We start from the raw sequence: 27,508 nt of genomic DNA, 5'->3' as shown, positions 1-27,508 counted from the left end.
GCAAAGAGCAGCAGTATTTACTGGTGCTATGGAAAATCTGCATTCACAAGTGAGCATGAATCAGCCTGAAAGCTCACTGCTTGAGTCAGACAGATCCTGTACTGACACAGCTGTAACTAAGCAATTACACATCCCTCTTCCTGCCTGTCTTAAGGGAAAATTCAGCCTTCACCCAGTTAGGAAGTGCAGATTTATGTTAAAAGAGTGGAACTAACAATTAACAACTTATTTTTTTATATTGCAAACACACTATTAGCATAAAATCCAACGGTACAAAGTGCTTTAGAACACACTGTGACCGTTTGAGGCTGTCCCCTTAAGAAAGGGAATATTGTGGTCGGATGTTTGTAAACGAAAGACGGATCTAAACTAATTTCATTGGTAGATTGGGAGGAAGCACCTTCTGAACTGGGAGTACAGCAGAGTATCCTGGGCATTCCTGCACTTTTCTGGTCAGTCTGTCTTCCCCCTCCTTCGGTGGCTTGCAGCTCGCTGCTTCTGGGCTTTCGGCCAGGCTTGACCTTGAAACTGATAAACTGCAAGGCCTGTATTAACTGCTTTCCAATTAACACATAACTGCTTCTAACTTTTTTTCCTCTTTTCTCTCTTTCTAACCCTCTCTGGGGAAAGGGGGAGAGAAGGGGGAGCAGAGGTGAGGAACCCCCTCAGCACAGGGGGGAACTCTCATTTCTGTGCTACTTTATTGTATATTTTTGTATATATTGTAAATATTGTAAATTCTGTATATTCCCCTGCATATCCTATATTGCTTTGTAAATATACAGCACCCACTGCTTTGCTAATTCAGCTGTGAGTTTATTTTTTTTCTCTTCACTTTCTGGGGGGAGGAGAAGGCATGGCCTTTCCCTTCCAACCCTACGACACACACCTTCTGTTTCCAAAGTGCTAAATGTGGGGGCTTTTCTTCCCCCAAAATAGTTTTTAATGAAGTAGAAAATACCAGAGATTACCAATTTTGCTACTTTTTCCTCCTCTTTTGGCCTCCTCTGTGACAGCTGTAGAGTAACCCCCTCCTTTGAAAAATACACACAAGACACAAGGATTGTACTCAACAGGTTTACTCAGACTGGACTGTTAAATGCTCAAGAAAAAGGCACAGATTAAAAGAGACTCTGACGACTCTTTTGAACACAGCAAATGGGATTTTGTTTATAAGAAAGAAAAACAAAAAAATACTGCTATGAATTGTTATGAGCTGAAAATTCAAATAGTCTTCCCTGTTCCTAATTATTGGCCTTCATTAAAATGAAATTTAAATTATATTGTATAAACATATGAAATAAAGTCTCAGTATTAGGAAGCTTTTCTTTTGTTTCCTCTATTTACAAATCTTAGTATACAATTTTTACTCTTCATTATACATTTACTACATACTCTTATCCAAACTGCGTGAGAGCAACTGCAAAGTGTGTGTTCTGAGAAAATGCTTTGCATTCAGAAAGAATCCACCTGCTTTCTTGGCCAGCAGTGCCAATCAGAATTTAGGGAGAGATGAGAGATGAGGGAGAGCATCCAACTCAAATGTAATCATCCTCTACCGGTTCGCCGTTGACATCGCAGTAATGGATGAAGATAGCCACCACGCGCTGGAACACGCCTTTTTTCATCTGCCGCAGCTCAGAGATCTCTTCCCCTATTGTCTCCATGCAGATGTCTGCAGACAGCTGTCCTTTCCTTCGGGGTGCATAAATAGTAGCTGTGGAAGGCACACAAGAACAAACTAGACTCTTCCCTACAAGGAAATTCACAAGCACATCTGTTCTGCGTTCAGCGAGGTACATCTTGGCAAACAAAACAAACAGAAGTCTTCCACTGAGCAACCATGTGTAAGAAATATTATGAAAGCAGAAAAGGTGCTCTGCCTTCCCCCCATACTGAAACCTTTTGATGACTCCAATAATTATTTAATGTACACAAAGTCCATATGTCTGTGAATAAAGGGAATCCCAGCACATAACAAATGCTGCCCTCTGAGACTTATCTGACATGCTTTCGGATTATCCATTTCAGTGATCACATAAACGTTTTATAGACAGGAGCAATTAACAATAAGGCAGCAGTCTTTTCTTTATGGCTTTAATGTTATGATTTAAAAGAGTAATTAGATTAAGCAAGTACATACCCATTTTTTATAAGTCAGACTACATACTGAACCACCAAGCATTAAGTCTATGAATCACTCTCAAATAAAATAAAGAGAAAGAAAGGTATAGCCAAAAAAAGATTTCTCCCTCAGCCTTTTGAGCTTTATCCCCTTGAACTGGAGCTAAGTAAAAATATCCAAAATGATGCCAATTAACAATATCCCTAATGAAGGAGATTCCAAGGTTTTCCTAATTAAGTACTGGAAGAATGTATTTTCCCTGCTACCAAGGAAGGTTCTTAACTGAGCCCTAGGAACTGCCCATTATCATATTGAAGACAAGCTGCTAAAGACAAGGAGGCTTATCTATCTTAAACTCTAAACCACATAATATTTCTTTCCAGAGCTTTCAAGTCCAGTTCTTTCCTCTTTTCTCAGAGGTTTCTGAGAGTCTCTCTTCTCCTTGGAGAACCCTTCAGCCTACCTTAACAACCTTTCATAAAGCACAGCAGAGGTCCATACACTGTCGTAGTACTATGGCCCTCGTCTCTGCTGGAGCCCCTCCTCATCCAGCTCCCAACACTGCTACAAGTAGATATTTGTGGGCTACCAAAAATAACATAAAAACAAGAGCTGAAAAATAAAGGCAGGCATTGCCAGCTTGGGACCAAATGACAAGTTAAAGTTCTTTGAACATTAAAAAGAAGATTACTCACTTCTCTCATCATCCTCAAAGTCATATCTAGCATAGCTGTTTGGCTCTGCTGTTCTCAGTGATCTCAACCATGGGAAGTCAGTAATCATGGAGTAAGGGGCACCATCCACAATGCCTAAAAGACAGACAGGATGGGGATATGAAGAGGACATTGCTGCTGCAGCATCACCACTCTTCATCAAGTAAAATTCACCAGTATCACATGGGTTGGTCACGCTAGTGCAGAAAAGCACCTCCTCAGTTCAATTTCTCCACTCTGTGTCAAAGTTCCTCCCACTTCCCTCACAAGAATTATTATTCACATCACTTTTAACTTGATACAAAGTTACTTCTCTTCCAAAGAGGCTGAATATCAGCTTTCAGCTCTCTATAAATACTCACCTTCTAGAGTGTAAATATCTCGTCCCCAAGGGTACTTGGTGTGTTTCTTCAGGTCTTCCTCAGTTCGTGTAGCTTCAGGGAAGAACTCATATTTAATAAGCTCTCTAGAGAGGAGGAGGAAGAGATTAAATTCAGCAGTGACAGGAAACATGAAGGTAGCAGGGAGAAAAAGCAGTGGGAAATCTTATTACACAAGCTTTGCTTTAATGAGCCTGAACCCATAGAAACACTCCAAGACCCTCACGCAAACCCAGTATACAATTCCTTCACTTTTGACCCAGAATATGCACAGTTCAGATTGAGAAACAAATTAAGCTCACTTTTAAACATCACTTGCTATCTGTGAGGAACAATAATCCAACACAGCTGTGACTAAACAACCTCAAAAGTAAGCTTGTTGTCTTAGCTATTAGTGAAAAATCAGGACAAAACTGCTGCTTTAAAACAAATGAGGGTCACTGTTTACAATTCCCTACTGCTGGGAATTTTTGCTCTTGGGGTAACTCACTCTTCTTTATTGAAAGAGTCTTGTTTACAGATTGAATGTTATTCCTCAGCCATCCTGACTGCTTCAATGTTCAGTTGCATTACTGGATGGAAGAGAACTGGCAGAATTCAACAGCATTTTTCATACTGTTAGGTTTATTTAATCTATGTTCTGTGTTAGATACATCTTGACATCAAAATTCTACACTGACTAGTGAAGGTTGAATCCTAGATGGAGCAGTCAACAAACCATCTGCTTTTTAAATTGGGCTAACAGAATAGAGCAACTCTGCAGCTTGCCTGAAGCTGTAGCTGGTGAATCAGGACTGAAGAGCAAGTACTCACTGGTTGATATTTGCTATGGTGTCCATCCAGCTGCGAACGCGCACCTTATTGCGGACATTAGGTGGGTTACTGAATTCATGAATGATGCAAATGTGGTATGGATAAGGGCCACTAAATATCTTCTGCTCGAGGGTCAACGTGTCAACCTGTAAGAGACAGCAAGGACTTGTCATCAAGAGAAACAAAGAGAGGTCATTTTAGACACAGAGAGAGTGATTGCCCATTGGAATGGGCTGCCCGGGGAGGTGGTGGAGTCGTCATCGCTGGAGGTGTTCAGGAGGAGACTTGACAGGGTGCTTGCATGCGTGATTTAGTTGGTTGGGTGGTGTTGGATGATAGGTCGGACGCAATGATCTTGCAGGTCTCTTCCAACCTGGTTTATTCTATTCTATTCTATTGTCAAGAGCAGACATCTACTGAATTCCCCAAATTTGGGAGCAGTGGAAAGAAATTTTAACAGCACATAATCAAACATGTGATACAGCAGAGTAAAGCTTTCCTAGTGCAGCTCTGCTAATGAATCCTCTTCAGTATTGGGATTTGAGGGGAATTGTGTATTTTCTGATGCGTTTCACAACTCCAACATGTAAATAAACTTTCACAAAATTAAATAATACCCTAAACCACATTTGCTTTCACAGAATTTGTATCTGCCTTAGCTGGAGGTGGGGATGTTCATTAGACAGCTGGGGGTTTTTTCTTCCCTACCTCACCCCGCCCTTCTCTCTTTTCCTCTAGCAGTCTTACCACTGCCCTCTAAGAGATACTGTTTCAAAGTAAAGCTGGCTTCCCTTTTTCAGGCAAATCAAACCTGAAAAAAAATGACTTAGAATGATAGAAACAGCATCGCAGTATAGAATAGAATATAGTATAATACAGATAGTGTAACACAGAATGTCCTGGCTAGAGTGATAAATTGAAAAAACCCCTATCAATTAAAAATAACCCCACCAAACAACCACATTCCAGAACTTAAACTTCTCCTAATTACTTGTCAAATGCCCTCAGTTCACTAAATGTCAGTGCTTACATCTCCTACACAATCTGGGGGAGGAAAGGATGGCTTCCAGTACTACAATTGTCCTGCAACCCTGTTTAGCATCAAAAGATGATGCAGCTTTCAGCAAAGCCCTGTTCAAAACCTAACTGCTGTTACTGTATCTAACAGAACAGGGGTTAAAGATTTCAGACACCTATGCCTACGTCACACTTCTGCTTATAACTAACTACAAGCTGACTTAGTAGTACCTGGGTTCTTACTGTTACTTTTAGTTATTCAGTTTGGAAGGAATTCAATGCATGATTTTTTCACAGTGCCTTCTGATGCAATGAATACTGGAGATGGTAACAGTAAGTATTAAAACTGAGTATCATTCAAGTTCCAGATTCTGTAAGAAAAGCCTTGAGGGGATGAAGCTTTAATAAACAAACTTCTTAAACTGTGTTACTGTAACATTCACATTTCTTGTGTTAATTGAGATATGCATGAAGCCAGAAAGGGGAAAGAATACAGACAGAACTTCAGCTCTGTTCACGATGAAATGGAAGTTTGCGTACCTGCTGCATTGGACGAAGATAAATGATTCGGTTCCTTTCTGGGGGCATCCTGAGAATCTGATCCAGAATCTGATCCATGTTTAACTTCTTGCACTGGGCATAGTCAAACCGATTGACAACTGGTGCATTTTCTACTTTTAAGTGCTTCAATACACGGCACCTTGTAGCTATGAAATCAGCAATTAAAATTATTAAAAGACCTTGGGAGTCTCCTGTCAGATTTTCAAAGCTCAGTCTTCCAAAACAAGGCACACAAGTAACATAACAGACAACCAAAGTACTTTGGATAGCTGGCAATTTAACAATACTGCAAAAATAGACTAGCTGTTCATGTCTTCCACATTAGGATCAAACATTCAATTTGGGAACTTGTATGAAAGGTCCTTTTAAAAGCTATGTCAAATTTCATCTAGAACCAGTTTTCTACCTTTGTTTCCCTTCACAAAGTCACCTGAAACGGTCTGAGGATTGCCACAGCTAAAAAAACCACTGACTTAAAAATGAGATCAAATATGGTTATGTGAAGCCACACAATGTAAAATGAAGATTTATTTTTTTCCTAGCAATGCTGCTCATGTAATCAAAATGTAGTTCAAAATTAATGTATGTTCTGAGAAGTACTATGGAATACAGAAATAATTTCTTCATTTTCTGCTAAACAGAGATACCTCATTTCAGAAGAAGTGTTATTTAAGGTAGATGTTGGAGAAAACAAATGACTCAATGCTTAATAGAGTACTAATAACACACCCTGGCATGTGAACCTAATGCAACCTAAGTGCCACTAATTTAAAACAGATTTTTATCATGTCAAGGAGGAAAGGATCATCATGTCAGCTAAATAACCTACAGAAGCAGAAAGAAATGAGAGGGAAAAACCAAGGTGCTCAAACTAGTTCTATCAACTTCCAATTAGTGCATTATCACTCTTCAATAAACATCTCATCTTCCTGAGTGGCATATAATTTCATCTGTTGATTTTCAGATATTAATCTTTACTAAGTCTGTCACAACTTAGAAGGAAAGACATTCAAGCTGAGAAACAGAAACACTTGGTGTTCTAAGCATCAGTCTGACTTGTAGCAAAGCAGCTGATGAATACATAATAAGCAGTTGACTGACTTCAAGTATTTCTAATAATGCCAGATGGAGGAGGAACTCACAACACTAACTACATACCATGTATGAACATCATTTTAGGGCAGTCTTTCAGTACCAAATCTGTTATTCCACAATTGGTCAAGGTGATTCCAACAAGATTTTTGGATTTCAAAGTCAGTACCTGGTCAAAAAGAAGAATAATAATTACAAAAATAAGAAGTCTGATTGGGCAAACCCACTGAAAACAATCAAGGTAAACTCAGTTTTAAGATATAGTGCTAGATACAGAATGTATTAACTGCATATGAATCAATGTAACACAGCTACCTGTTCACAACAGATTGGAGGCAACAAGACTACTCAAGGTCTACTGAGAAAAAAGAGATGACTTCCTGCTGATCAACATTACAAACCACAAAAACAACTTTACAAGGTTAAAAGAAAAATCCTATCAGAAAGCAAAATTTCTATCAGAAAAAATCTATAAAAAAAAAGCCCCAAACCAAACCCATCAACCCCCCAATCTCTCAAGAACTGTAGAGCATCACTAACCAGATTTATATAATGGGGCACATTCACAAAATACCTTACATCAGTGGGGCTAAGTTATTCAGTGGACAGAGAGAAGAAAATAAATACAAGTTTGTCCCCAGCAGAGATCAGAAGTAATCTCATGCTCGTCTGGAATATTAGCCTTGGGTAAGGAGCCTCAATATAGTGAGGCCAGACCTTGCAATTTCTCCTCCCATGACTGATCTTTACTGCAGAAGTACTAGCTCATGTTACTTCTACGCTAAAAGATCCTATAAAGTAACAGCTGAGTTGCTATGTCCAGAGGTAATTATACATCAAATATTAACTGCAGTAGCCTGTGCTGTCACTTAAAAAAAGAATAAATGCCAAAGAGTATTTTTTTTCCCCTGCAGATAAGGAAGGACACTGTGGGAAGGCAGGATTTCATGCATTATAATAAGCATCTGTTTAGTTTTAGCTTCTTCTCAAGCCAGAGTATCAATGCACCTAACAAATTTCCTGTACGTAGTTAAGACCAAAGAGACCAGCAACATCAGTTAGAACTCATCTGGCTTTACACAGAAGTCAAGCTTGCACAATTACATCATTGTTCACGAGCACCTCAGCTGATAAACCTGTAGCAAATGAAGAAAGGTTCTTACTTGAACATGATCATCTTCAATAACTGGGTCACTTGTACTCGTGGACTTGTCAGCTGTCCTTTTCCGCTTTGTGGTTTGCCGTGGCCTTGGCTTAGCCACCTCTGGAAACACAAAACCAAAGAAAAAGAAAAGATAAAAAAATATCTTCCCTCTGTTTACATATCAGGATAACAACAGAGGCATTCCCTAGCTGAAAACATCCAATAAGAACATGCATTGCTTACAAAAGCAGATGAAAATACCTGTCTGACTTGAAAACAACTTTTTCTCTTTTCCTTCTCTTTCAGGTTTGTTGCTCAGAATCATTCATACTAAATAATCTGGGGCAGAGGGGTGAGCTGTTTATAGATGAAAACAGGAATGCTGAACCTACAAGTTCAACATCACAAAGATGTGGAGCCAAGAAAATAACAGAAGACGAATTGTTAGGTCACATTGGTTCTCTGCAGCAAATTGAACATTCTTGACAAATATGAGCACCAAAACAGCGTACAAATAACCTCAAACTACTGGAAAGTCTGCTCTTTGTAACTGTCACTAAGTTTTTCCTAACATTGCAAAGGATGCCCAGGTATAAAATACTTTGAAGTTCCCAAGCTGTTTCTTGTTCTATTTTACGCACCAGTGACCCTGAATTCCTGCTTGACTTTGAAAAGAAATGGATAGATGACCACCTTTACTTCCTGCAGTAAGAGGAAGAAAAATAACCCCAAAGCCCTAGAATTAATGTTCTGTGATTAACAGATCAAAATAGGCAATTTTACAAAAGCTAAGCTTCCTTTGACTTCTTACAAAAATGTGTTCATGGAGATTCAACATCAAGATAGAAGTGCAAAATACTGATGACTGTTTATGAACTACACTGTACATTACCATTAAAGAAAAATATATCTGTTTTCCTACTTAACATTAAACACCACCAATAAATGTAAGCTATTAACATGTGACATTCTGGGGGTCTATGAGCTCCAGAACACAGGCTACTGCAATCCACAAGTTGAAAGGTATAATATTAAGTACACAGCTTGTAGCACCCATGAATCATCATTATCCCTATGATTACTTTGTTCACACAGCTCCTAGAGTAGCTACAGACACTGAAGTACTTCCTTGCTATATTATAAGAGAAACTTTCCCATTTTACGTTGAACTGTTCAAGGTTACGCCCAAGGCCAAGAGATCTTAACAGAAGGTTTAGCATAACATGCATTTCAAAATGTGAAAAGCTTGCTTCACTATAAATGCCAACCAAAAAAAGTGTAAAAAAACCCAAACCAACAAACCCCTCAATCATTGAAAGTGCAGCTTACACTTTCCCTAAAATAAAATGAAAATTACATACTTCAGTTTGTCTTTTAGCCAGCTAGTCTGTAGTGATAATGCCTTTAAAGCTTTACTGTCTGTAATATTTGACTTGTTCCACTGTTAAATCTGAGCAAGCAGCTTCTACTATCAAACAGTTTTTTCCTACAGAAGCCAAAACCCCCAGTGTCATTATGGTAGAATAACAGAAAATGGTCATATTCAAGACATTTTTAGACTATTTATGGAAAAGCATTTCCAGCTCCATAACAAAGCATTTTCAGGTTATACCCTAAAGAGCTGTCTAACCTATTATGATGAAGAAAAGCACTGTAACAGCCATGCAGAAGCAGCCTATGTATTAAACAGATTTAAAAGATAGGAAAATTGCACATGAAGTCTCACACTCTGCCTCAAGTACCAGCCGCTATCTAATGCTTCCAAGAGCACAGAAAGTGCATAAACACACAGGCATAACTGTATGGAGCTGGGAAAACAGTTTTGACTTGTGTAGGCAAAATAAAGGAAATACTGAGATTTTTCTTCATGAGCAGAACAGATCTTTTCCCTGACTAACAACTGAAACATGAAAACAGATACTTTCAGAAAAGAAACCCTAATTTAATACCTAGATCTGACTCACTTCATTTCATGTTTTTGTTTATGAGTAGGGAAAGACAGGAGAAATTGCTTTGATTTTCAAAGACTATTTACTAGTCAGAGCATGGCAGAACATAGACATTTTATAATTATGCATCTGGGTGCATATCCTAGGTGATTTAAGTTAATACTTGGGAATGTTGAGATAAGCTATAAAAACACCAAGACATACAGTGTTTGAGTTGTCCCACGTCAACAGAGTAATTTAGTATGAATATTTGTTTACCTCCAACTTGTACAGTTCTGTAACTAGCATGGTTCATGTTTCAGTTTCATTTTACCTGCCAGATATTCTCAGCAAAGAATCCTGGATATATGAAGTAATTGTAAGGTGTGCTATGCCAGACTTAGATGATTTTGAGAACCAAGTATGTATGGAAGAAACAGCAAGTTCACAGAATCACATTTCTTTTCTCCCAGCATTTCTGGCTTCATTCCAGCCTTTCAGGATTTTCTTCTTATTTTATTGTTTTGTTTGTTTTACATGATGTGAAGCATAAATCTATTTAATAAAAAAACAGTTTTCAACAAGTTTGATCATCATGTCTTATACACTTGGAAGATGCAGGTGTACAAGCTTGGCTCAGTCATATTTATGGCTTGCTTTATTGGTTGGTAAAGTATCAGTTATTAACTTTTTGCCTTCTCGCTAAGATCTAGCAGATCTGTTGTCTTCTTCCTTTTGAAGGGAGAATTTTAATGTGGGAGACAGTCTTATATTTCAATGAATAACAGCCTCCACAGGAAGAGAGAAGCTGTCAAAGGAAGCTGCATTTGGTTTTCAAATGAGGAAAAGAAACACTCTTTAGTATGTATGGGTAACACATAAATAGTTGCATGGAGAAAGAAGTCACTGGCACTCTCAGAAAGATTTGCTATTTTACCTCGCTATGACAGTGAAGTCAGACATTTCTTTTCCATCAGTAGTCTTTTTCTTTGACAAACCACTTAGTTTTAAATTATTAACCAATAAACTTGCTCTTTAACTTCAGTGTTACCTGTGCATGTTGTAGTTGTTCAATACTGGTTTATGCCAGCACGGTAGTTTACTCAGAAATTAATATATGCTTAGAGGTCATACCTGACTCTGACACCAGAGGGACACGGGACAGCCTGCTTCTAGCTCTTGTAAGTGGTCGGCGAGGATACTCTTCTTTATCCTCCATCTCACAGCTCCTTCGCTGTGAACCCATGCTCTCCTCACTGGCAGGCCCACAGGCATTCCCACTAGTCCTCTCATCAGTTGTGTCTCCTGGAGGCTTACAGTTTGGCAGAGTTCTAAGTGCAAAATCTGACGCTGTGCTATTTGGTCCATTCCTGCAGGCTCCACTCGTGGATGGGCAGTCCCCATCGCAACACCCACTAGTCCTCTGTTGTGCATCCTGTGCCTTGTAGCAGGAACACCTGGAACAAACAGAGCTCTCCTCAGTCTCTCTTTCACTGGAACCTTCACTTTTACAAGGCAAGCAGACACACTGCCTGGATTCATCTCCAGTTGCTGGACTGGCGCCCACAGAGTGGCTATTAGCTGTCTGTGAACAGTCTGGGCTAGGAGAAACAGCATTGCAGGAGCTGGATGTTCCCGTTGATCCTGAAGCATTACTGCAACCTGGGTAAGAATCTTTGCTTTTGTTCCTTTCAGGCATGTCACTTGCTGCTTTCATGTCTGCTTTAATCTGCTCGCTTGTTACTTGACAGCCTTTCTCACAGCTGCTCTCCTCACTATGGAGGTGCTTTGTCTGACCCACTTGGCTGGCACTGCATCTCTTCCTCAGGGGCGTCTTGCCTTTACCGCTCACTGTAGGAGTTAAGTGACAGAGAACAATGAGACAACCTAATACACAGTTTAAATAACTGCTGAGTACTACTCTGTTAGAGACTGCTTAAGACAGAAGGCGGTCTAGAGGCCAATGACAAACCTTGTCAGGACCATTTTGCTATTGACATGTTACAGGAATCAATATTTCTAGCAGTTGCTGAATCTCTGCAACATCTTGCAGCAGCTTTTACAGGGCTGTGCTGAGCTATTTGTCAGCAAACAAGACACCTATTTGCAGCAGGGGTTAATACTTCCACAAAGCAACTAACTAATTAAAAAGACTAAAGCACAAAAATATCAAAAACATACTGATAATAGGCTTTTGTTTTCTTAAATGTGAGGAATAGAACCTGAGGAGTTAAATAGTAACATAGATAGGACTGAACTTCATGCTTTCAATAGCGCTCCTTAGCTCCCCCTCCTGGCTATGAGAAAGAGTGTCAGTAGGTAACAGTCTCAGTTTAGAGATGCATTACTCTGTTTAGCTAATTATACCAAATCAAAAACATTATTGGCACTGAAAGTTCGTGCAAATTGTGTCCAAACACAGGTCATTAACTCTCGAAGCACAACTGACAATGTCACTACAAGCACAGCACTCTAGTGGTTTCCTAGTTGAAACACACAAGGAGTATGCTAGTTACAGTAGGAAGATACCAATCTGCTACAGCTTTGGAATGTCCTAGGCTTTGCAGAAACTAAACCACTAGTACATTTCTTAGTCCTTCACAACACATGATTTTTATGTTAACTGCTTAGCTAAATCTTCATTAAAGCTTAATGCTGTTAATTACTTACAGGTCACTACCTGACTTCAACTTCCTCTTTTCTTGTGTACACATGAAGCTACTTCACATAGAATACAAGCTACAGGAAACAGCCTCTTACCTCTACTGCTGGAAAGGCTTTGTGCTATAGGGTATTGGACCTAGGACTTGGACTTAGGGGCAGAGATGGCCCTTTTCTCTGTCTCTCTATAGCTGTCATACTACCACAAAGTTCTAGGCCTGACTCTGACTCATAACAACATGCACACTACTACTAATATATATATACACATGCTAAAATACTAAGTGTTGTTCCAAACTGAAGACACCACCTGAGAATTCTAATTAACCTCCAAAGCTCCAATCAAAGCAAAGCTGAAGGTGAAGTGTCCCTTCAGAGCTCCCATGAACCGAGGACAGCTACACCTCTGCTGCATTTGCCCCAACAGTCATATTGTTTCAGAAGCAATGGCTTGGCAGATGAGACAAACAGTATGGCTGCAAGCTTGTCTTCACAACATGATGGGAGCTGTGTCCCTACACCTTCATTCTGAGTACTTAACAGGAAGAAAAGAGCAAGGGATAAGCAAACAAGCACACCTACTACAAATCTAGAAGTAAAACTAAATAGGATGGAAAGAGTGAAGCTTAGAATAAATTTTGCTTAACATTGCCCAGGAACTCATCTGTTCCACACCTGAAGGTTCTCTTGTTTCCACTGGATCTCTGACTTTTTCTTCACCATCTGAGTAATTCTGTGCAATGCTGTTAGAGATGCAAGCTCTTGAAGTCCCCATGTTTTCTTCCTCATCCTCACTGTCTGAATCATGGACAGTAATAGGTGCTGCTTTCACAACAGGCTGAATGCCACTTGGTCCTGAAAACAGTGGAAGAAGGCCAACAGTTCATGTAAAAATTAAAGTCAAGCATGAATTAAAGGGCTGAAGAACTTTTAGAAGTGCTTGAAAAAAATGACAAGAGATTAATTTGATCCAATTTAGCCACCCATTTTCTGGCTATGTCATTAAAATCCAAATACAAGAAGAGCAAAACACTGCATTTCAGCATTAAGGCATTCTAGTTTGGAAGGGCAAGGTGTCACAACGTAAGACAAGACACAGGTTTTCTGTAATGTTCCCCTGCTTCACAACAGCTTAAGTAACTGCACAACTATGCATTATAAGCAGTCCCTGAAACCTCCACCACAAAGACTTCTACAAATGTCAGTCAGAACATCTGCAATTATCCTTCTAAATCCCACCAGTAGAAGTGAAAGGAAAAGCACAAATTATCAAGCTTCAGTATACACGTGCTTTGTAAGCCACCTCTCTTGGCTACTAACCAAAGGCATTAGCCAACCACAACGACATATTTGCCTGTGAGTAACACAAGAAATGAACATGAAGTTAAATAACCTTTTCAGGAGTTATCTTGAAAAAGTGAACAGATCCACCATACGTGTATGCTACTTCATGGTGTTGGCATATTTAGTAGAAAATTATGTTGTCCAGCAAATAGTGGCTATAAAAGAAACCAAGATTGCCTTATGTCACTAATGTGTGTCACTAATGATGGCACTAATACAAATTAAATTAAGACTGGAACAAGTTGTTCCAGCTTGGAGGGGGAACAAAAAAAAATAAAAGGAAAAAAATAATCCCTGTTGCAGTGAAAGAAGTAAAGAAGTAAGGCCATTAACACCACCACAGTAAATGGCAAGATCATTTAGCCCTTCTTGAGTCTTTTACTGGGCACAAAATAAGGCTTTCAGATCAAGCTATTTTACTCCATATGCAAAAGCAAACTGGGGGCTGTAAAGTAGAATAAATTTCTTCACAGCAGTAAGCTGTGCCAGCATCATTATTCCAAACACACCAGACAATCATGATGAATAAAACCATCCAAAACCAGATTTAGGCTGAAAAATTTAACCCCTCAAAAAGGGAATAGCAAAAGGTAATTTACTTCCAAAACCAGAGTTACCTGCTTGCTCTTCATCAATCTCCATAGTAACAACAGCCTGGCTGTGAGTTGGGAGCTCATTTGGGCCCTGCCCAGCAGCCATCCCGTCTTCCTGTGCTACCTCCTCCATCTCATTCAGTGCTGAAAAGATTAAGGGGAGGTCAAGACGAAACAGAAGGTACACAGCTCATAAGCACAAGGGGAATTCAACCAGCACACAGAATCAGAGAATCAAGAAATAAGCAGTAGATGCCTTGATTCCTTCAGTGAGTCTCCAGATTGCACCAAGTCTCTCAGGTTTGTTCTACATCTCTTTACCCAAGGCCCCAACCCTCAAACTTTTAAGGCTTACTTCTCTCAAATGTTCCACTCCTTTCCAAAAGTCTTGTTCTACTGCAGCAAGCAGCATAACCAGGATTTTTGTATTCATTCCCTGCCATGACTTCTGCCTTTGCTGGGAAAATTTTAAAATAGATTGACACTGTGATGTACTCCCAGTTCTGACCAGAGAAGCCTAGAAAACACTTCACAGCTCCACAGATGAGTATCACACTGAAACTCTACACTGCTAACCACTGTAGTGATGTATATCCTCAAATTCTAAGGTGCCTCTAAGCTATTAGAGACAATATAAAGTTTCTTTCACACAGGTATCAGAGACATGCAGACAGTCCTCAGAAAAAAAGTTAAATACCATGAAATGAAAGAACAACTAGCTTTTGATGCATCATATTATTATCCCCTCTAGGTCTCTACATAAGTGGTAATGCAAGTAAAGTTAACTCTCTACAAAGGTCCACAAAGATCAGAGATTACCCTCAGCCGCAATCTGCTGCTCTTCAGCTTGACCATCCTGCCGCAGCTCATTCTCCTCGTTCTGGTCATTTGGCTGCTGGTGATTGTTGTGGTGCATGTTTGGATTATTGTTATTCTGGTGGTTATTGTTGTTGTCATTGTCATTGTTAGAGTTCTGATTGCTGACTAGGGCAGAAGAGACACCAATTCCTGTGCCTGCACTTAGGCCCACACGAGCACACCCCTGAAAGCAAACAGCAGCTATTAAGATTGGAAAACACAGAGACGTTATCTCAATAACAGACTCTAATGCCAACAGCAGCACCCAAGATAGGACAATGATACACACATGAAGAACAGGGAAATTGGTGCCAGTACTTCCTTGTGTTACACATTGCAAAGGTCCATCTCAAGTTTGGCAACTCAGAAAACTTTGTTAAAGGTGACTCCAGAAAGCATAGGTTCTTACTTCATTAAATTGCATTTCATTTGCTGTGAGATCAAATTCCATCAATACAATCAGCAGATTATATAGTCCTATACCAGAACACAGAAGCTTCAAAATAGAATTAATGATCAAAGAAAGCTTTTTTTTTTTGTTTTTGCTTTTTATGTAGGCAGTTTTCATTACGTTGCAACAGCTGTTAGAAAGATTTGTTACAGTGTGGGAGAGGTGACAACATGAAGAAATTAAATTCCTAAACAATGAAGACACTCCAAACAGGGAACACTACCTCCATTTCAGCCACTGCAAAATCATACCAACTACTTAGCATTGTAAACAGATCCTTAAGTGTGAAGCAATTTAAATTAGCAGCAGAATGAAGTAGCAGCAGAGACCTCAACAGAAACACAGAATCGATGTGAGACTTATTTCCCAGTCACATATTCATAGAACATCACACCTTGCCACTGTTCCCATCTGCAGAAGGATCATTCTCCTGAACATATCATGAGAATAGCAACTGCAAAGCAAAGTTAGATGCTTACCAAGCTATTTAACAAATGACAGCTTCTAAAAGAACACAAGACAGGTGGAGCTCACCGTACTTCTAATGAGCTGGTAACAATAAAAAGCAAACCCATCCACTGAAAGACTCACCTTAGGAGGTTCACGGAACATCTGATCCAGAGAAATAAATTCTAAGCTGGGCAGTAACTCAATGAACTGACTGAAAGAATCGAGCTTTATCGCATGGCATCGCACCAGGGTGAGGTCAACCAGGCGAGTCCACCTTGAGTGATCTGGGGAAGAGAAGAAATGCATTTCTTGAAGGATTCCTCCCTTGCTTATTTTTCTTTATACCCTTCTCAGATATGAGAGTAGGCACCTTCTGTATCTCCACTCTGACTGTTACCAGCATCATTATGATTCCAAACCAAGGATCATCTACTGTACTTACTAAGAAACAGAACAAGCAGTACTATGAGCAGAAAAATTCTGTTCTAACATCACAGCAATTCATATAACATCCCTAAAATGTCAAAGGTGTGCAATACCTGTGATCCAATTATTTGGGTTATGTAGATGTGGGCAGTTGTAAATGACCAGATACTTGATGCAAGAAAAAACTTCATTTACAGCTTTCATACCAATATCTGTAATAATTCCTGGATTTTCAACCACATCAGCCAAGCCATACTTCACCAAGTCTCCATTCGTCATTTTACCTATCAAAAAAGACAGCAGCAAACACAGCAGGAAATTTCAGAAAGTTACCTTCTATAGCATGATTTTCTAACCCCCTATTTCAGTCCAATCTCACAAAATAGATCACATGGCTTCAGTTCAATAAAGCTAAGACTTTTTCTTCTCTAAGGAAGAAAAATGTGTTTGGCTCCCTGACATCAGCAGCCTCAATGGGGGTATGATAATTTTTCTGCATCACTTAGAAGATTACTGGAAACAGACTGACTTATTTAATCCTTGTCCATGTCAAATAATTCATGTATATAGAAAATGCCATACACTGTAGTAAAAACTCGTCAACATATCCTAGATGAAGGGTTTCAAACTGTGGAAATTCCAGTTCAGCCATCTTCAAAGCAGAAAAAACACCATCTTTGGTCAAGGAAGGCTGGATCCGCACTTCATGCAACCTGAATGTGATTAAGAATTGTTCCCATTAAAAGGCATGCCAAAACAATTGCCATAGAAACCACTCAAGAAGATGCACTCTCTTAATGAAGTGAAAGTATTCTCTCAATAATGGTAGGATTAAGAGTATATTTGTGTAGCTTTATCTTTTTGACAGTTACATAGCTATATAGTTGAGACGCACAACATCACACTTTTCAGATACAGGTCTAGGAAGAAGGCTAATGATACAAAGCAATTCAAAAACAGGTAACTCAAATTATTTTAGCAACAGAATACTCCAGAAATATAAAGCTTTAATGAATAGAATAGACCAGACCAGGTTGGAGGAGACCTTCGAGATCATCAAGTCCAACCTATCATCCAACACTATCTAATCAACTCAACCATGGCACCAAATACCCCATCCAGGCTCTTCCTAAACACCTCCAGTGATGGTAACTCCACCACCTCCCCAGGCAGCCCATTCCAATGGCCAATCACTCTTTCTATGAAGAACTTCTTCCTAACATCCAGCCTAAACTTCCCCTGGCACAGCTTGAGACTGTGTTCTCTTGTTCTGGTGCTGGTGCCTGGGAGAAGAGACCAACCCCCACCTGGTTACAACCTCCATTCACGTAGTTGTAGAGAGCAATAAGGTCTCCCCTAAGCCTCCTCTTCTCCAGGCTCAGCAACGCCAGCTCCCTCAGCCTCTCCTGATAGGGTTTGTGCTCCAAACCCCTCACAGTTTTTTTGCCCTTCTCTGGACACGTTTCAGCAAGTCAACATCTTTCCTAAACTGAGTGGCCCAGAACTGCACACAGTACTCAAGGTGTAGCCTAACCAGTGCTGAGTACAGGGGCAGAATGACCTTCCTTATGCTTATTCCTGAAATTTTTGAAAGCTGTTCTGCTTTTTCATGTTCTTGGACTTCATTAGCTAGATACTATTTTGAGAAAGGAGGGGACTGAAAAACCAAAATCTAAAGGCCCATACCTTCGTGCAGCAGTTATGATGAGGTAGCCAAGATCCACTTCAAGTGCATTCTTGCAAGCTCCCAGAACTATAGTGTGCAAATTCCTAAAACCACCTGATAAACATTTTAAAAAGCATTATTTCTTTCAGTTACAGAACACCACCCTAAGACTTACACATTTCCACCAGTGTTGTGCTGACAAACGAGTTAAACTACACCTTTTTCAGGAAATCAAGAAAACACATCTGCACTCAACTCCCCTCCAATAATTCTACTAGTTATCACCAACAAATGCAACTGGAAAGTTAGCTTATCAGGCAGGAGTTAACTGTAGCTACAAGATCAAACCAATACTAGTACAGAGCTAGAGTTAGCAAACCACAACGATAGTTGGAAACTTGATACCTGTAAAACAGTGATCAAGAAAGGCTATGTCACAGACAAAAAAGCTAAGCTTCACATGCCTCCAGTACTTGCTACAATTTTTGCTTGGTTTAGATATGAGAGATTAGAAGCTTCATACCTGATCTCCAGCTATCTTCTACCACATGCTGGATAAGTCCTCCAAGAAACGGAACACGAACCAGTTCCAAATGCTCTAAATTTCGAGCAGAAGCCAGGCCCGTCACTAGGGGAACATACTTCAAAGAATTTGTGGGTCCTACATCATGCAAACCAATACAGACAAAGAAGGTTGTTCATTTAACATTGAATGCATCATGTTAAAGAATTTAAAGATGTCCATAGACATAGATCAAGAAATCAATAGAACTACACAGCATCAAATAATCTACAGGACAAGGATACATTCCTATCCAAGGTAATGAATGAGTGTTTTCAGATCTTGCATTCTTAGGTTTCCATTTACAGTCGTGTTGCAGTTTGAGCTGGGTGCCCCCCTGAAATGTTTACTTCCTGTGTCCAGAAGTCCAGCCCAGAGGGGTGGACACAGGAAATTATGTAGTATTTCCTACCACAATTCTTTGCACCACTATAAGATCCAGTGCAGAGTCTAGCACGCTCTCTTTTCTTCCTCCTCCGTCAGCCGGTAACTGGGGAGATGTCTCCTGGCTTTGAGCCTGGCTAGGCCCAAGGCCATGGCGGGATGGGCAGTCTCAGATCTGGCCAGCTGAGACTAGCCTAGCAGTGGGAGGGGGAAGAAGGAGCCCTGGGGGTCTTGGGTGTACCCTCAGGTGGGGATGGGATCTCTCTGGGTCTGTTTTGGGATTTTTCTTTGTCACTGCGCTTTTGGCTTTCTGTAAAAGTTCACTGCTTTCTATTTAAACTTTCCATCCCTTTTGCGATCCGTTTGTCTGAGTGTTTATTGTTGCCAGTGGTGGGGAAGGGGGCTGCCTCAACCCAGCACAAGTTGGTGCCTATGCAACTTTAACAACTAAGACTTCCTCCATGCTAAAACCTCCCCTCCACACATGAACCCCTCTTACCGGCACAGTTCCTCATGACAAAAGCGCGTAAGCTGATACAAAGGAAATCTTTAAAAGGCTGTGGTTTGGTGAGTCTCACCCACTTCAAATAAAGGTGCCTCAGCATTGGGATACAAGGGATCTCAGGGACATTCACCCCTAGTAATACATAAACAAAACATTTTAAACAAGCTTTAAACTATCAACTCCAGGATAAATCTCTTTGGATGAATATTCTGGCTTTTAAAAGGAACTCTACTTTTGCTATGTGGCATGTGAGAAAAGCTGCAAACATTTTAAACCCAAGTTCTTCACCTCAGTTTGTCAACACAGTATTTTAGAACTTGCCCTTTGGACCTGCTGTCCTGTACACAGCAAGTCCTGTTTCAAAAATGCCATGTGCCAGATTCCCTCTCCTAAAGTGAATTACAACTCTGCAGAGTTTCAACGCCTTGAAATTCACCTGTGTCGAAGCAAACTACTTCACCATTACCACACTCACCTACTAAGTGCAAAGTCTGGATTTTAGCTCCTATAGGAATTTTCAGCTTGTTTTCAGGAGGAATTGGAAAAGCACCATTACGGTTACGAAACTTCCCTAAAATGTGAACTTGTGGCATGTATGTCCAAATAGCTTCCACCAGTTCTAAATGAGAGGTCTCAACACCCTGGATAAAAAGAAGCAAAGCAAGCACTAACACCAGTTCAAGCAACATCATCCTCTTAACTGTGTACATTCCTCAGTAACATGCTATGCATAATGCAATATGATATTTCACTTTTCATTTGTAGCAAGACTTGTCTTTTTAGAAGCAGAGGGATCAGAGTTTTAATTCATCTCTGGACTTCAGAGCACCCACTGGTGCAACTGAAAACAGCACGCATTTGCAAATACGGTCACAACTAACTGCTGCTCTGTACAGCCAGACCTGAATACGAAAGCCAGGTCTGAACACAAGGCTCTGTAAGCAATGAAGCTGAGACACATTTCTTCAGCAGCTGAGATGATGCATGTTAACAGAACAGAAGGAAGTTCTCTTGTATAACAACTTACCAGCAGATTTGGACAGGCCTGCAAAGCCTCTAAAACTCCAGGAATGCTGAAAGCTTCGTGGCCACGGACTCTGCGTCTTTCAAGATACCTGGGATGAAGACCATAAAGTTGTTCAATGTCTGGCATCTTCCTCAGCAGTGTTAGGAAGCTGGAATCAGTGAAACCTAAGATGACAACAACAGATTTGGTATTTGTGTGACAGCATACAGCTAGCTGTAAAGGGAAACCAAAAACATTGTTCTCTTCATATGGCAGAGTAAATTCTACACTGTTGAAAGATGTACTCAGTGAAGCAATAGCTTATTTTCTACTGCCAGGTTCTAAAAATCATGACCTACATACTCTTCTGCCTAGAATTTTACAGGCCTACTACAGATTTCCTTCAGTGCAGCTTCATGGCTATAAGGTTAACTATGCTTTTTCCCTTCTCAGATGAAGGACCTCTGAAGACTATCAGGCTTTGTGCCTATCTTTTCTGGCATTCCATTTATCAACTATATGGCTTACAAATGCCCAGCTGGATGAGCTGCAAGCAGTTCATCACTATTCACCATAGCTCATAATTCTCAAACAAATATGACAGTTTCTTAAAGCAAAGGATTCTTTTTCTCTGACATAAACCAAAACATAGAAGTTGATTTTGAACTAGTTATCAGTATCTATATCTATCTCAGGTTAGGTCTAACCATCTACCTGGTATGAGTGCTAATAAAGCTAACTTCACTTCCAGCATTCACTCAATTTAGATCTCTCCCCCAACAAATCCCAGCAGTGTAACTGAAATCCAACAGAAATCCTAATACTCACAGGGTTGACCTAGGCTGCCCAATTTATTTATTGATCTGAAGATGGCTTGAGATGTGACATCAAAGCTTATTTATTCTTACATTAAGTGTTGGCAGATGAGTTGCTCTCTCATTCCATTGTATTTTTTTCCTGCCTGCATGCAAACAGCCTCTTCTTGGATTAACCCTTGGATTAACTCCCTTACAATAATCAGATAAACACAGATTGTATTTATAGGTTGCTACAGAGAATCCCCATTTCTGCTACAGTAATACCCAGCACATACACACACATGCACACCCACACAGACACAGATAATTTTTCAAACCATGTACTCAAGAAAGCCACTCAAATGTCATAGAAGTCAAAAGAAAATTAACTCCTTTACTGCTTTTGAAAATTCAGCCTGCATATGCCACTATAAATATAAGGCCAGCACAGCCAGTTTTGCTCAATACCACTTTAATGCCATGTCTGAGTGAGGGTGTTACTCACCAGTGGGCATGTATTCCCACCAACGGCCTGCACAGAGATCCACAACCTTCACTACTCGCAGATAAAGAGTCACTGCTTCCTTCAGCTTCCGGGACAGGCATTCCATGCACATGATATCCTGCAAGGGAAGGTACCTTTGGGAGAGGAAAAAACACCCCTCTGATTTATCAAAAGTGGATCCTTTTTAGCTTTTTTTCCAACCTAAAGAACATTCCAAGCATGACCACGCAAATGCATGTATTTCTAACGCTCAAGAGTGATGCAGACAGAATTTCCCAACTACACCTTAAGAAAGGGTGGAATTTTGCTAAGCAGAATGACTCATCAATTTTTGACACTGGATATTTGGATACTTAAGGTACAAATTTAATATTGAAATTTAGACACACTTTAGTTCTGCCCACCCACAGTTGGCACAATAGTTTCTCTAAGGCTTAATTAATGGCATTTTCATTTTCTAGCACGTACTGGCATGCTCAGTTTGCAACGTTGTGGAGAGAGGGTTTTCAAACAACTTGTAAGACATTGTGTTTTGAATATAAAAAGCATATGTGGACATCAGAGAGAAGATCTGTGTTGCAGGGAAGGTTATAGATTCACCCAAGCTCCCTTCCACACACTGATTCAGATGGAACAATTCCATAACATCATAGAATAGTTCGGGTTGGAATGGGTCTCCAAAGGTCATCTAGGCCAATCCCCCAACAATAAGCAGGGGCATCCTCCACTAGATCAGCTTGCTCAAAGCCTTGTTGAGCCTGACCTTGAATACATCCAGGTATGGGGCCTCAATTACCTCCCTGGGCAACCTGTTCTAGTGTCCTACCACCCTCATGGCAAAGAAACTTGTTCCTCTCATCCAACCTAAATCTACTCTTCTCTGATTTCAATCCACTGCCCCTCATCCTATCACTACAGGCCTTTGTAAACAGTCCCTCTGCAGCCTTCCTGAAAGTCCCCTTCAGGCTGCTATTAGGTCTCCCTGGAACCCTCTCTTCTCCAGGCTGAAAAACCCCAGCTCCCCCAGCCTGTCTTTGTAGAAGAAGTGCTCCAGCCCTCTGAATTATGCACTACCCAAGATACATTTCTGCCCTAAAAATCAATATTTAAACACTTGTTACCACACACTGGTGAACAGAATTAAATACTTTAATTTCTTCATTGTTCTATCATTCACAACCTTGATATAAATGAATCAAATGAATCCTGGGACTGAAAAAAAATCATTTAGCACCCCTTTTCATCCAGTTTTTATCCATCTGTTCTCTCAAAGTGCATTTGCACTTTTTGAATACTTTGTGACACAAGCAGAAAAAAAATAAACAGAAAACAATGTAATAATAAAGAACAGCCTTCTGACAAACTGCTCACCTAAAAATGTGGCAAAGCACTTCATGAGAGAGTTGGTTCATGTAATCTTTTGGCTCATCAGCTTTGGTTGACTCAGAGCTTTCCCTGTTCGCTGAGCATGGTTTCACATTTTTCCGCCGGGGACCCATGTTTGCAAAGATTTCTGATGAAAGGAAATGGTCACAATGTTACCCAAACTCAGTGCAACTGAAAGAGAAAAACGACAGAGAGCAGAGGAGGGCACACCAAGTAAGCTGCATTTACTGAAAACCACAAGCAAAATCTGACAATAAGGACAAGATCCAGTGTAGGTGAACCAAGCTTACTAAATTCTAGCACGACGTCAAAGTAATTCCATTTTTCCTAGCACACTAAGTCTGAGAAATAACCTCAGGGAAATTGACAAAGAGGAAAAACACCACAGGTATAAATCAGAGATCAGCTCTTCTGCATGAATGTCTTCACAGGAATCATCCACACACTAATTGAAGATAAATCACAGGAAAAAAATGTGCAGAGTGCACAGGTTAGCAAGCAAACACCAACCAGAACGTCTTCCAGTGAAGAAGAAAGGCCAAAGCCTCTGTCTAGCAGAAAAATAGTTTTCCCTGTAGGAAAAAAGCAAGCTCCTACAGATTATTTCCCCCCAAAATTCTATTAAAGGTCCTCAAATTAGCTTCTCTTAAAGAATACCAAATAACATATTCAGGGTGTGTAGTTAAAAAACAAAACCCCAGAAAAACCTGAAAGACCTCAGCAGCATTGTGCAGGATGTCTTCTCCTCTTTCCCCTTACTGAACTAATGTGTTCATGTCCACGTTGTTCCTGCAGCACACATACAGGCACAGGAGGACTGAAGCAGCAAGAATGTATGTTTCATTTTAAAACATATAAATTGATCACAAGAAGCAGTAAGTAAGTAACTAAAATAAATATGAACTTGATGTTAACAGAGTAACCGAGTTAACAGCTCAAGCAGACAAAGCAGCATGAGAAATGTCTTCACTATTGCTATTTAGCTGAGGAATGCTTTCTGGTAAGTAGGGTAAAGCATCATTAACTCAGTAAACCTGTTTAACAGGCTGAATACCAAAATTCAGTGGATGAGTAAAACAACTTAAAAAAACAAAAGAGAGAGAGATTTTGGAAAACACAGCAGAAACGCATCTCTTACTGCCCTCACTGCAATGCAAATACCCTGCACAGTACGTTTCACATTAGATGGAAGTGGCAACTGAGAAGGCAAGCAAAGCACCTCACAGAAATCCAACAACAAAAATTTATATGCTGGCATAAAATCTGAAGTATTGATATATTCACTGTGATCCAATTATTGAAAACCGTGTGCTTTCACACATTTTGCACATGCATTTTAAATTAGCAACTCTAGGCTGTCATAATTAAGTTTATAGAAAATGGTGTTCTTCAGACAGCTGAATTAGCATCTCCTGCCTGTGAATAGCATGACATGTATCTCTGCTCCTTTGGATTGTCTGGGACTCCGCTGGCCAAAGCTGAAGACACTGCGCTTGCTGCCTGAACATACGTGACCCTTCTTTTTGGTGCATACTGGAAGGGTTTAGTAGGTTTGTAATCCTGTGCTGTAATGTTCAATTTCACAAAGCTCAAAACTGACTTAGCACTACTCAAGAGACTGGATTCTGACAAAAACTAGTATCACAAGGATTCCCATTGAATGTCAGCTGATGACTTAATTTGAACAGAGAGCAGGGTACAATGTAAAAAATTCCAGATTGATGCAGACACATGAGGGAGTACAACACAACAGTATTTAAAAGGCAGCACTGAAAGGATTGTGATATCATGTAAGAGGAAAAAAACAGTAACAGATGAGTGGAAAGGAAAAAGAGGCTGAATGAATCCTGTAAGATTTAAATGCAGTGAGAACAGACCTGCCCTCTGAGTCTGGACTGTAGCTTACTTTAGCTCCTGCCATTACGACGAAAACAAATGACCTAGTCTCTTATGAGGCAGCATTTTCTGCAGAATACATGCTTCTCTTGACATTATTTTACGCTAACACACACATAGCTTTAACATCTCATTGCACATGAGGAAGTCGACCCCATTAAAAAAAAAAACCAAAACAAAAAAACCCCCATCAACCCACCAACCCACCCCAAAAAACCCTTCAGATATCAAGAAAACGGGAAAAGCAGAGTTTTGCCTTCCTCGACCCAATTAATAGACGAGTCTTTGCATGAAACAACCCGATGTGTCACCTTTTTGATTAGTAACTGCTACACTAAGAAGGCTGAAAGCTTAGAAAGCGCCGGGGAGGGCCGCACCATCCCGCAGAAACGTCAGCTGAGAGAAGAATGTGGAGAGCACAGCTACGGACAGTCTGACACGCGCTAATTTAAGAAATGTGTTTTCTTATTGAGAGAAGGGGGGGGAGGGGGAGCAAGAAAGAGAGGAAGAAAGAAGGGGGAGGGGGGTGGAGAACGAACAAGTTTATTTTTGCTTAGACAAGCTATTCAGAAGCAGGTTTCCCCACAGCCCTCTCGCTGCAGCTTCCTCAGCGAGGATGGGGGGGGAAGGGGGGGGGGAGGGAGGGTGGCGGGGCGGTGACGGCAGCCGCCCCTAACGCGGTGTCTCAGGGCTTCCCCCTCACTCCCGCAGCAGCAGGACGGACAGCAGTTTTCCTTAGGGCCTGTCACACGGGGGAACGTCCCTCAAAGGCCCCAGGCCGGGCCGCCCCGAGGCCCTGATGCCGGACGACACCCCAGCCGGCGAACAGGGACAGCGGTAGTAATCTGCCGTACCAGGCCTATCCTCCGCGAGAGGCTAGGAGGGCAACAGCCTCCAGCTCGCCGATGCCCATCGGCTCAGCCCCCCACCCCGCGCCGCTGGCCCACCAGCTCTTTGCCGGCCCGCAGCTCCTTACCTGCCCCTCAGCGCCGCCCTGTTATTGTGGCCGCGGGGGGAGGGTTAACCCCGGCAGCCGCTTCCTGCGCGGCCCCTTCCGCCAGCGCCGCCGCGCTTCCGGTCCCACTTCCGGCGCCGGTCTGGGGCGGGATCCGGGACTCTCTGCCGCCATCTTGAGGGCAGAGAAGGGCGGGGCCCTACTGCCGACATCTTGAGTGCGGCGGCGCGTCTGTCATCTTTAATGTGTGGCCCAGGGGGCCGCCATCTCTGTGGTGGCTGCAGTGCGGGGCGTGGGTCCCGCCATAGCCTCTGCTACGCTGGGCTCGCCTCACCTAGCGGCAGCTGTCGGAATGCGTGTCCACAGCTCGGTGACAGGGCAGAGACTGCCAGGTCAGATCCCTGTGAGCATTAAATGCCATGTGAGGTACAAGGACATAAATTGAGAATTTAAGAGAAAGAACTGAAGTAGCCCTGAAAGGTTGGCGAGGATTTGTATCACAGCAGCATAAACCGCGCACGTGTGGCAGTGTACCTCTGGCGTTGTGGATTGAAAACAGTTAAAACAGGCTACAGTGTGGCTGAGGTCACTTTGCACACACAGGGAGAGGAAAGTAGTTTACAAAAACCATATCCGGGCCCAAAGCTGTGCACGAATTGCCAAGTGATAGCTGTACGTCATCTGCAGAGGCTTTAGCCTGGCACCGGGTGTCCTGCTGGCTGCCTTTGCCAGTGTATTTGCAACACTTCGTGAGCCTTTACTGAAGCCATGTTTTAATGAGGGGGTTTGCATTTATCCCAGTAAAAAACAAAAAAGGAAAAAAAAGAGGCAATTTACTAAACATCTTGGAGGCACATTTCATGCAGACCCCAAGGAACTGAGTAGCAAAGCCCATTTATTACTGAGCAGACTGTTTGTGGCCGACGTGCAGAGGCAGTTACTGGGTTAATAATAATCCCCAGAAAAAAAATCCACAAAGCCCTGTGGTAAAATGTGAAAAAAACAAAATACATTTTTAGTTCAACTTTGCAGAACAAGCAGAGTGAGTCACAGAGAAGCTATTAGGGGAAAAAAATAAATATAAAGTTAAAAAAGATGTAGAAAGAAGCACCAAAACCACCCCTTTGGAAACACTGCACAGCAAAGACATGCAGTAGCAGTCACGTTTAGCCATACACTACTCTTTATCTGCTCAGCTGTGAGGTGGCTTCAGGAAGTGTTCTTGTTTAGCTTTCCCTCTGGCATATTGGAAGCAATTCTCATGACTACAAAATCAAATAACTGCTCTGA

General features: G+C 41.1%; 1 protein-coding gene across 4 annotated transcripts; it reads right to left on the bottom strand.

Annotated features, from left to right (window-relative positions):
• Positions 1-1,063: 1,063 nt before the first annotated feature.
• Positions 1,064-26,329, bottom strand: FBXO38 (F-box protein 38). 4 transcript variants are annotated; one of them, XM_068159805.1, is made up of 22 exons: positions 26,240-26,329; positions 23,353-23,494; positions 21,982-22,115; positions 20,701-20,864; positions 20,149-20,314; positions 19,668-19,805; positions 18,746-18,883; positions 18,243-18,336; positions 17,139-17,269; positions 16,670-16,840; positions 16,272-16,414; positions 15,191-15,413; positions 14,396-14,515; positions 13,110-13,289; positions 10,908-11,624; positions 7,865-7,965; positions 6,768-6,870; positions 5,589-5,755; positions 4,032-4,177; positions 3,201-3,304; positions 2,821-2,934; positions 1,064-1,717 (listed from the first exon to the last, which is right to left on the bottom strand). In XM_068159805.1, the coding sequence occupies exons 2-22, from the start codon at positions 23,478-23,480 to the stop codon at positions 1,539-1,541; spliced, it is 3,561 nt and encodes a 1,186-aa protein (XP_068015906.1). In that variant the 5' UTR covers positions 23,481-23,494; positions 26,240-26,329; the 3' UTR covers positions 1,064-1,538. The 4 variants fall into 4 exon arrangements, with proteins under 4 accessions (XP_068015906.1, XP_068015915.1, XP_068015924.1 ...); XM_068159814.1 differs by having other exon boundaries at positions 23,353-23,538; positions 26,240-26,266; XM_068159823.1 differs by lacking the exon at positions 26,240-26,329 and having other exon boundaries at positions 20,701-20,788; positions 21,982-22,099; positions 23,353-23,464.
• Positions 26,330-27,508: the final 1,179 nt, after the last annotated feature.

The sequence above is a fragment of the Melanerpes formicivorus genome, unplaced genomic scaffold, assembly GCF_026170545.1.
Source record: "Melanerpes formicivorus ecotype bairdi unplaced genomic scaffold, bMelFor1.0.p_v2 SCAF_2, whole genome shotgun sequence".
NCBI lineage: Eukaryota > Metazoa > Chordata > Aves > Piciformes > Picidae > Melanerpes > Melanerpes formicivorus.
Note: the sequence above shows the minus strand (reverse complement) of the source record. Positions and strands in the feature narration are given on the sequence as shown.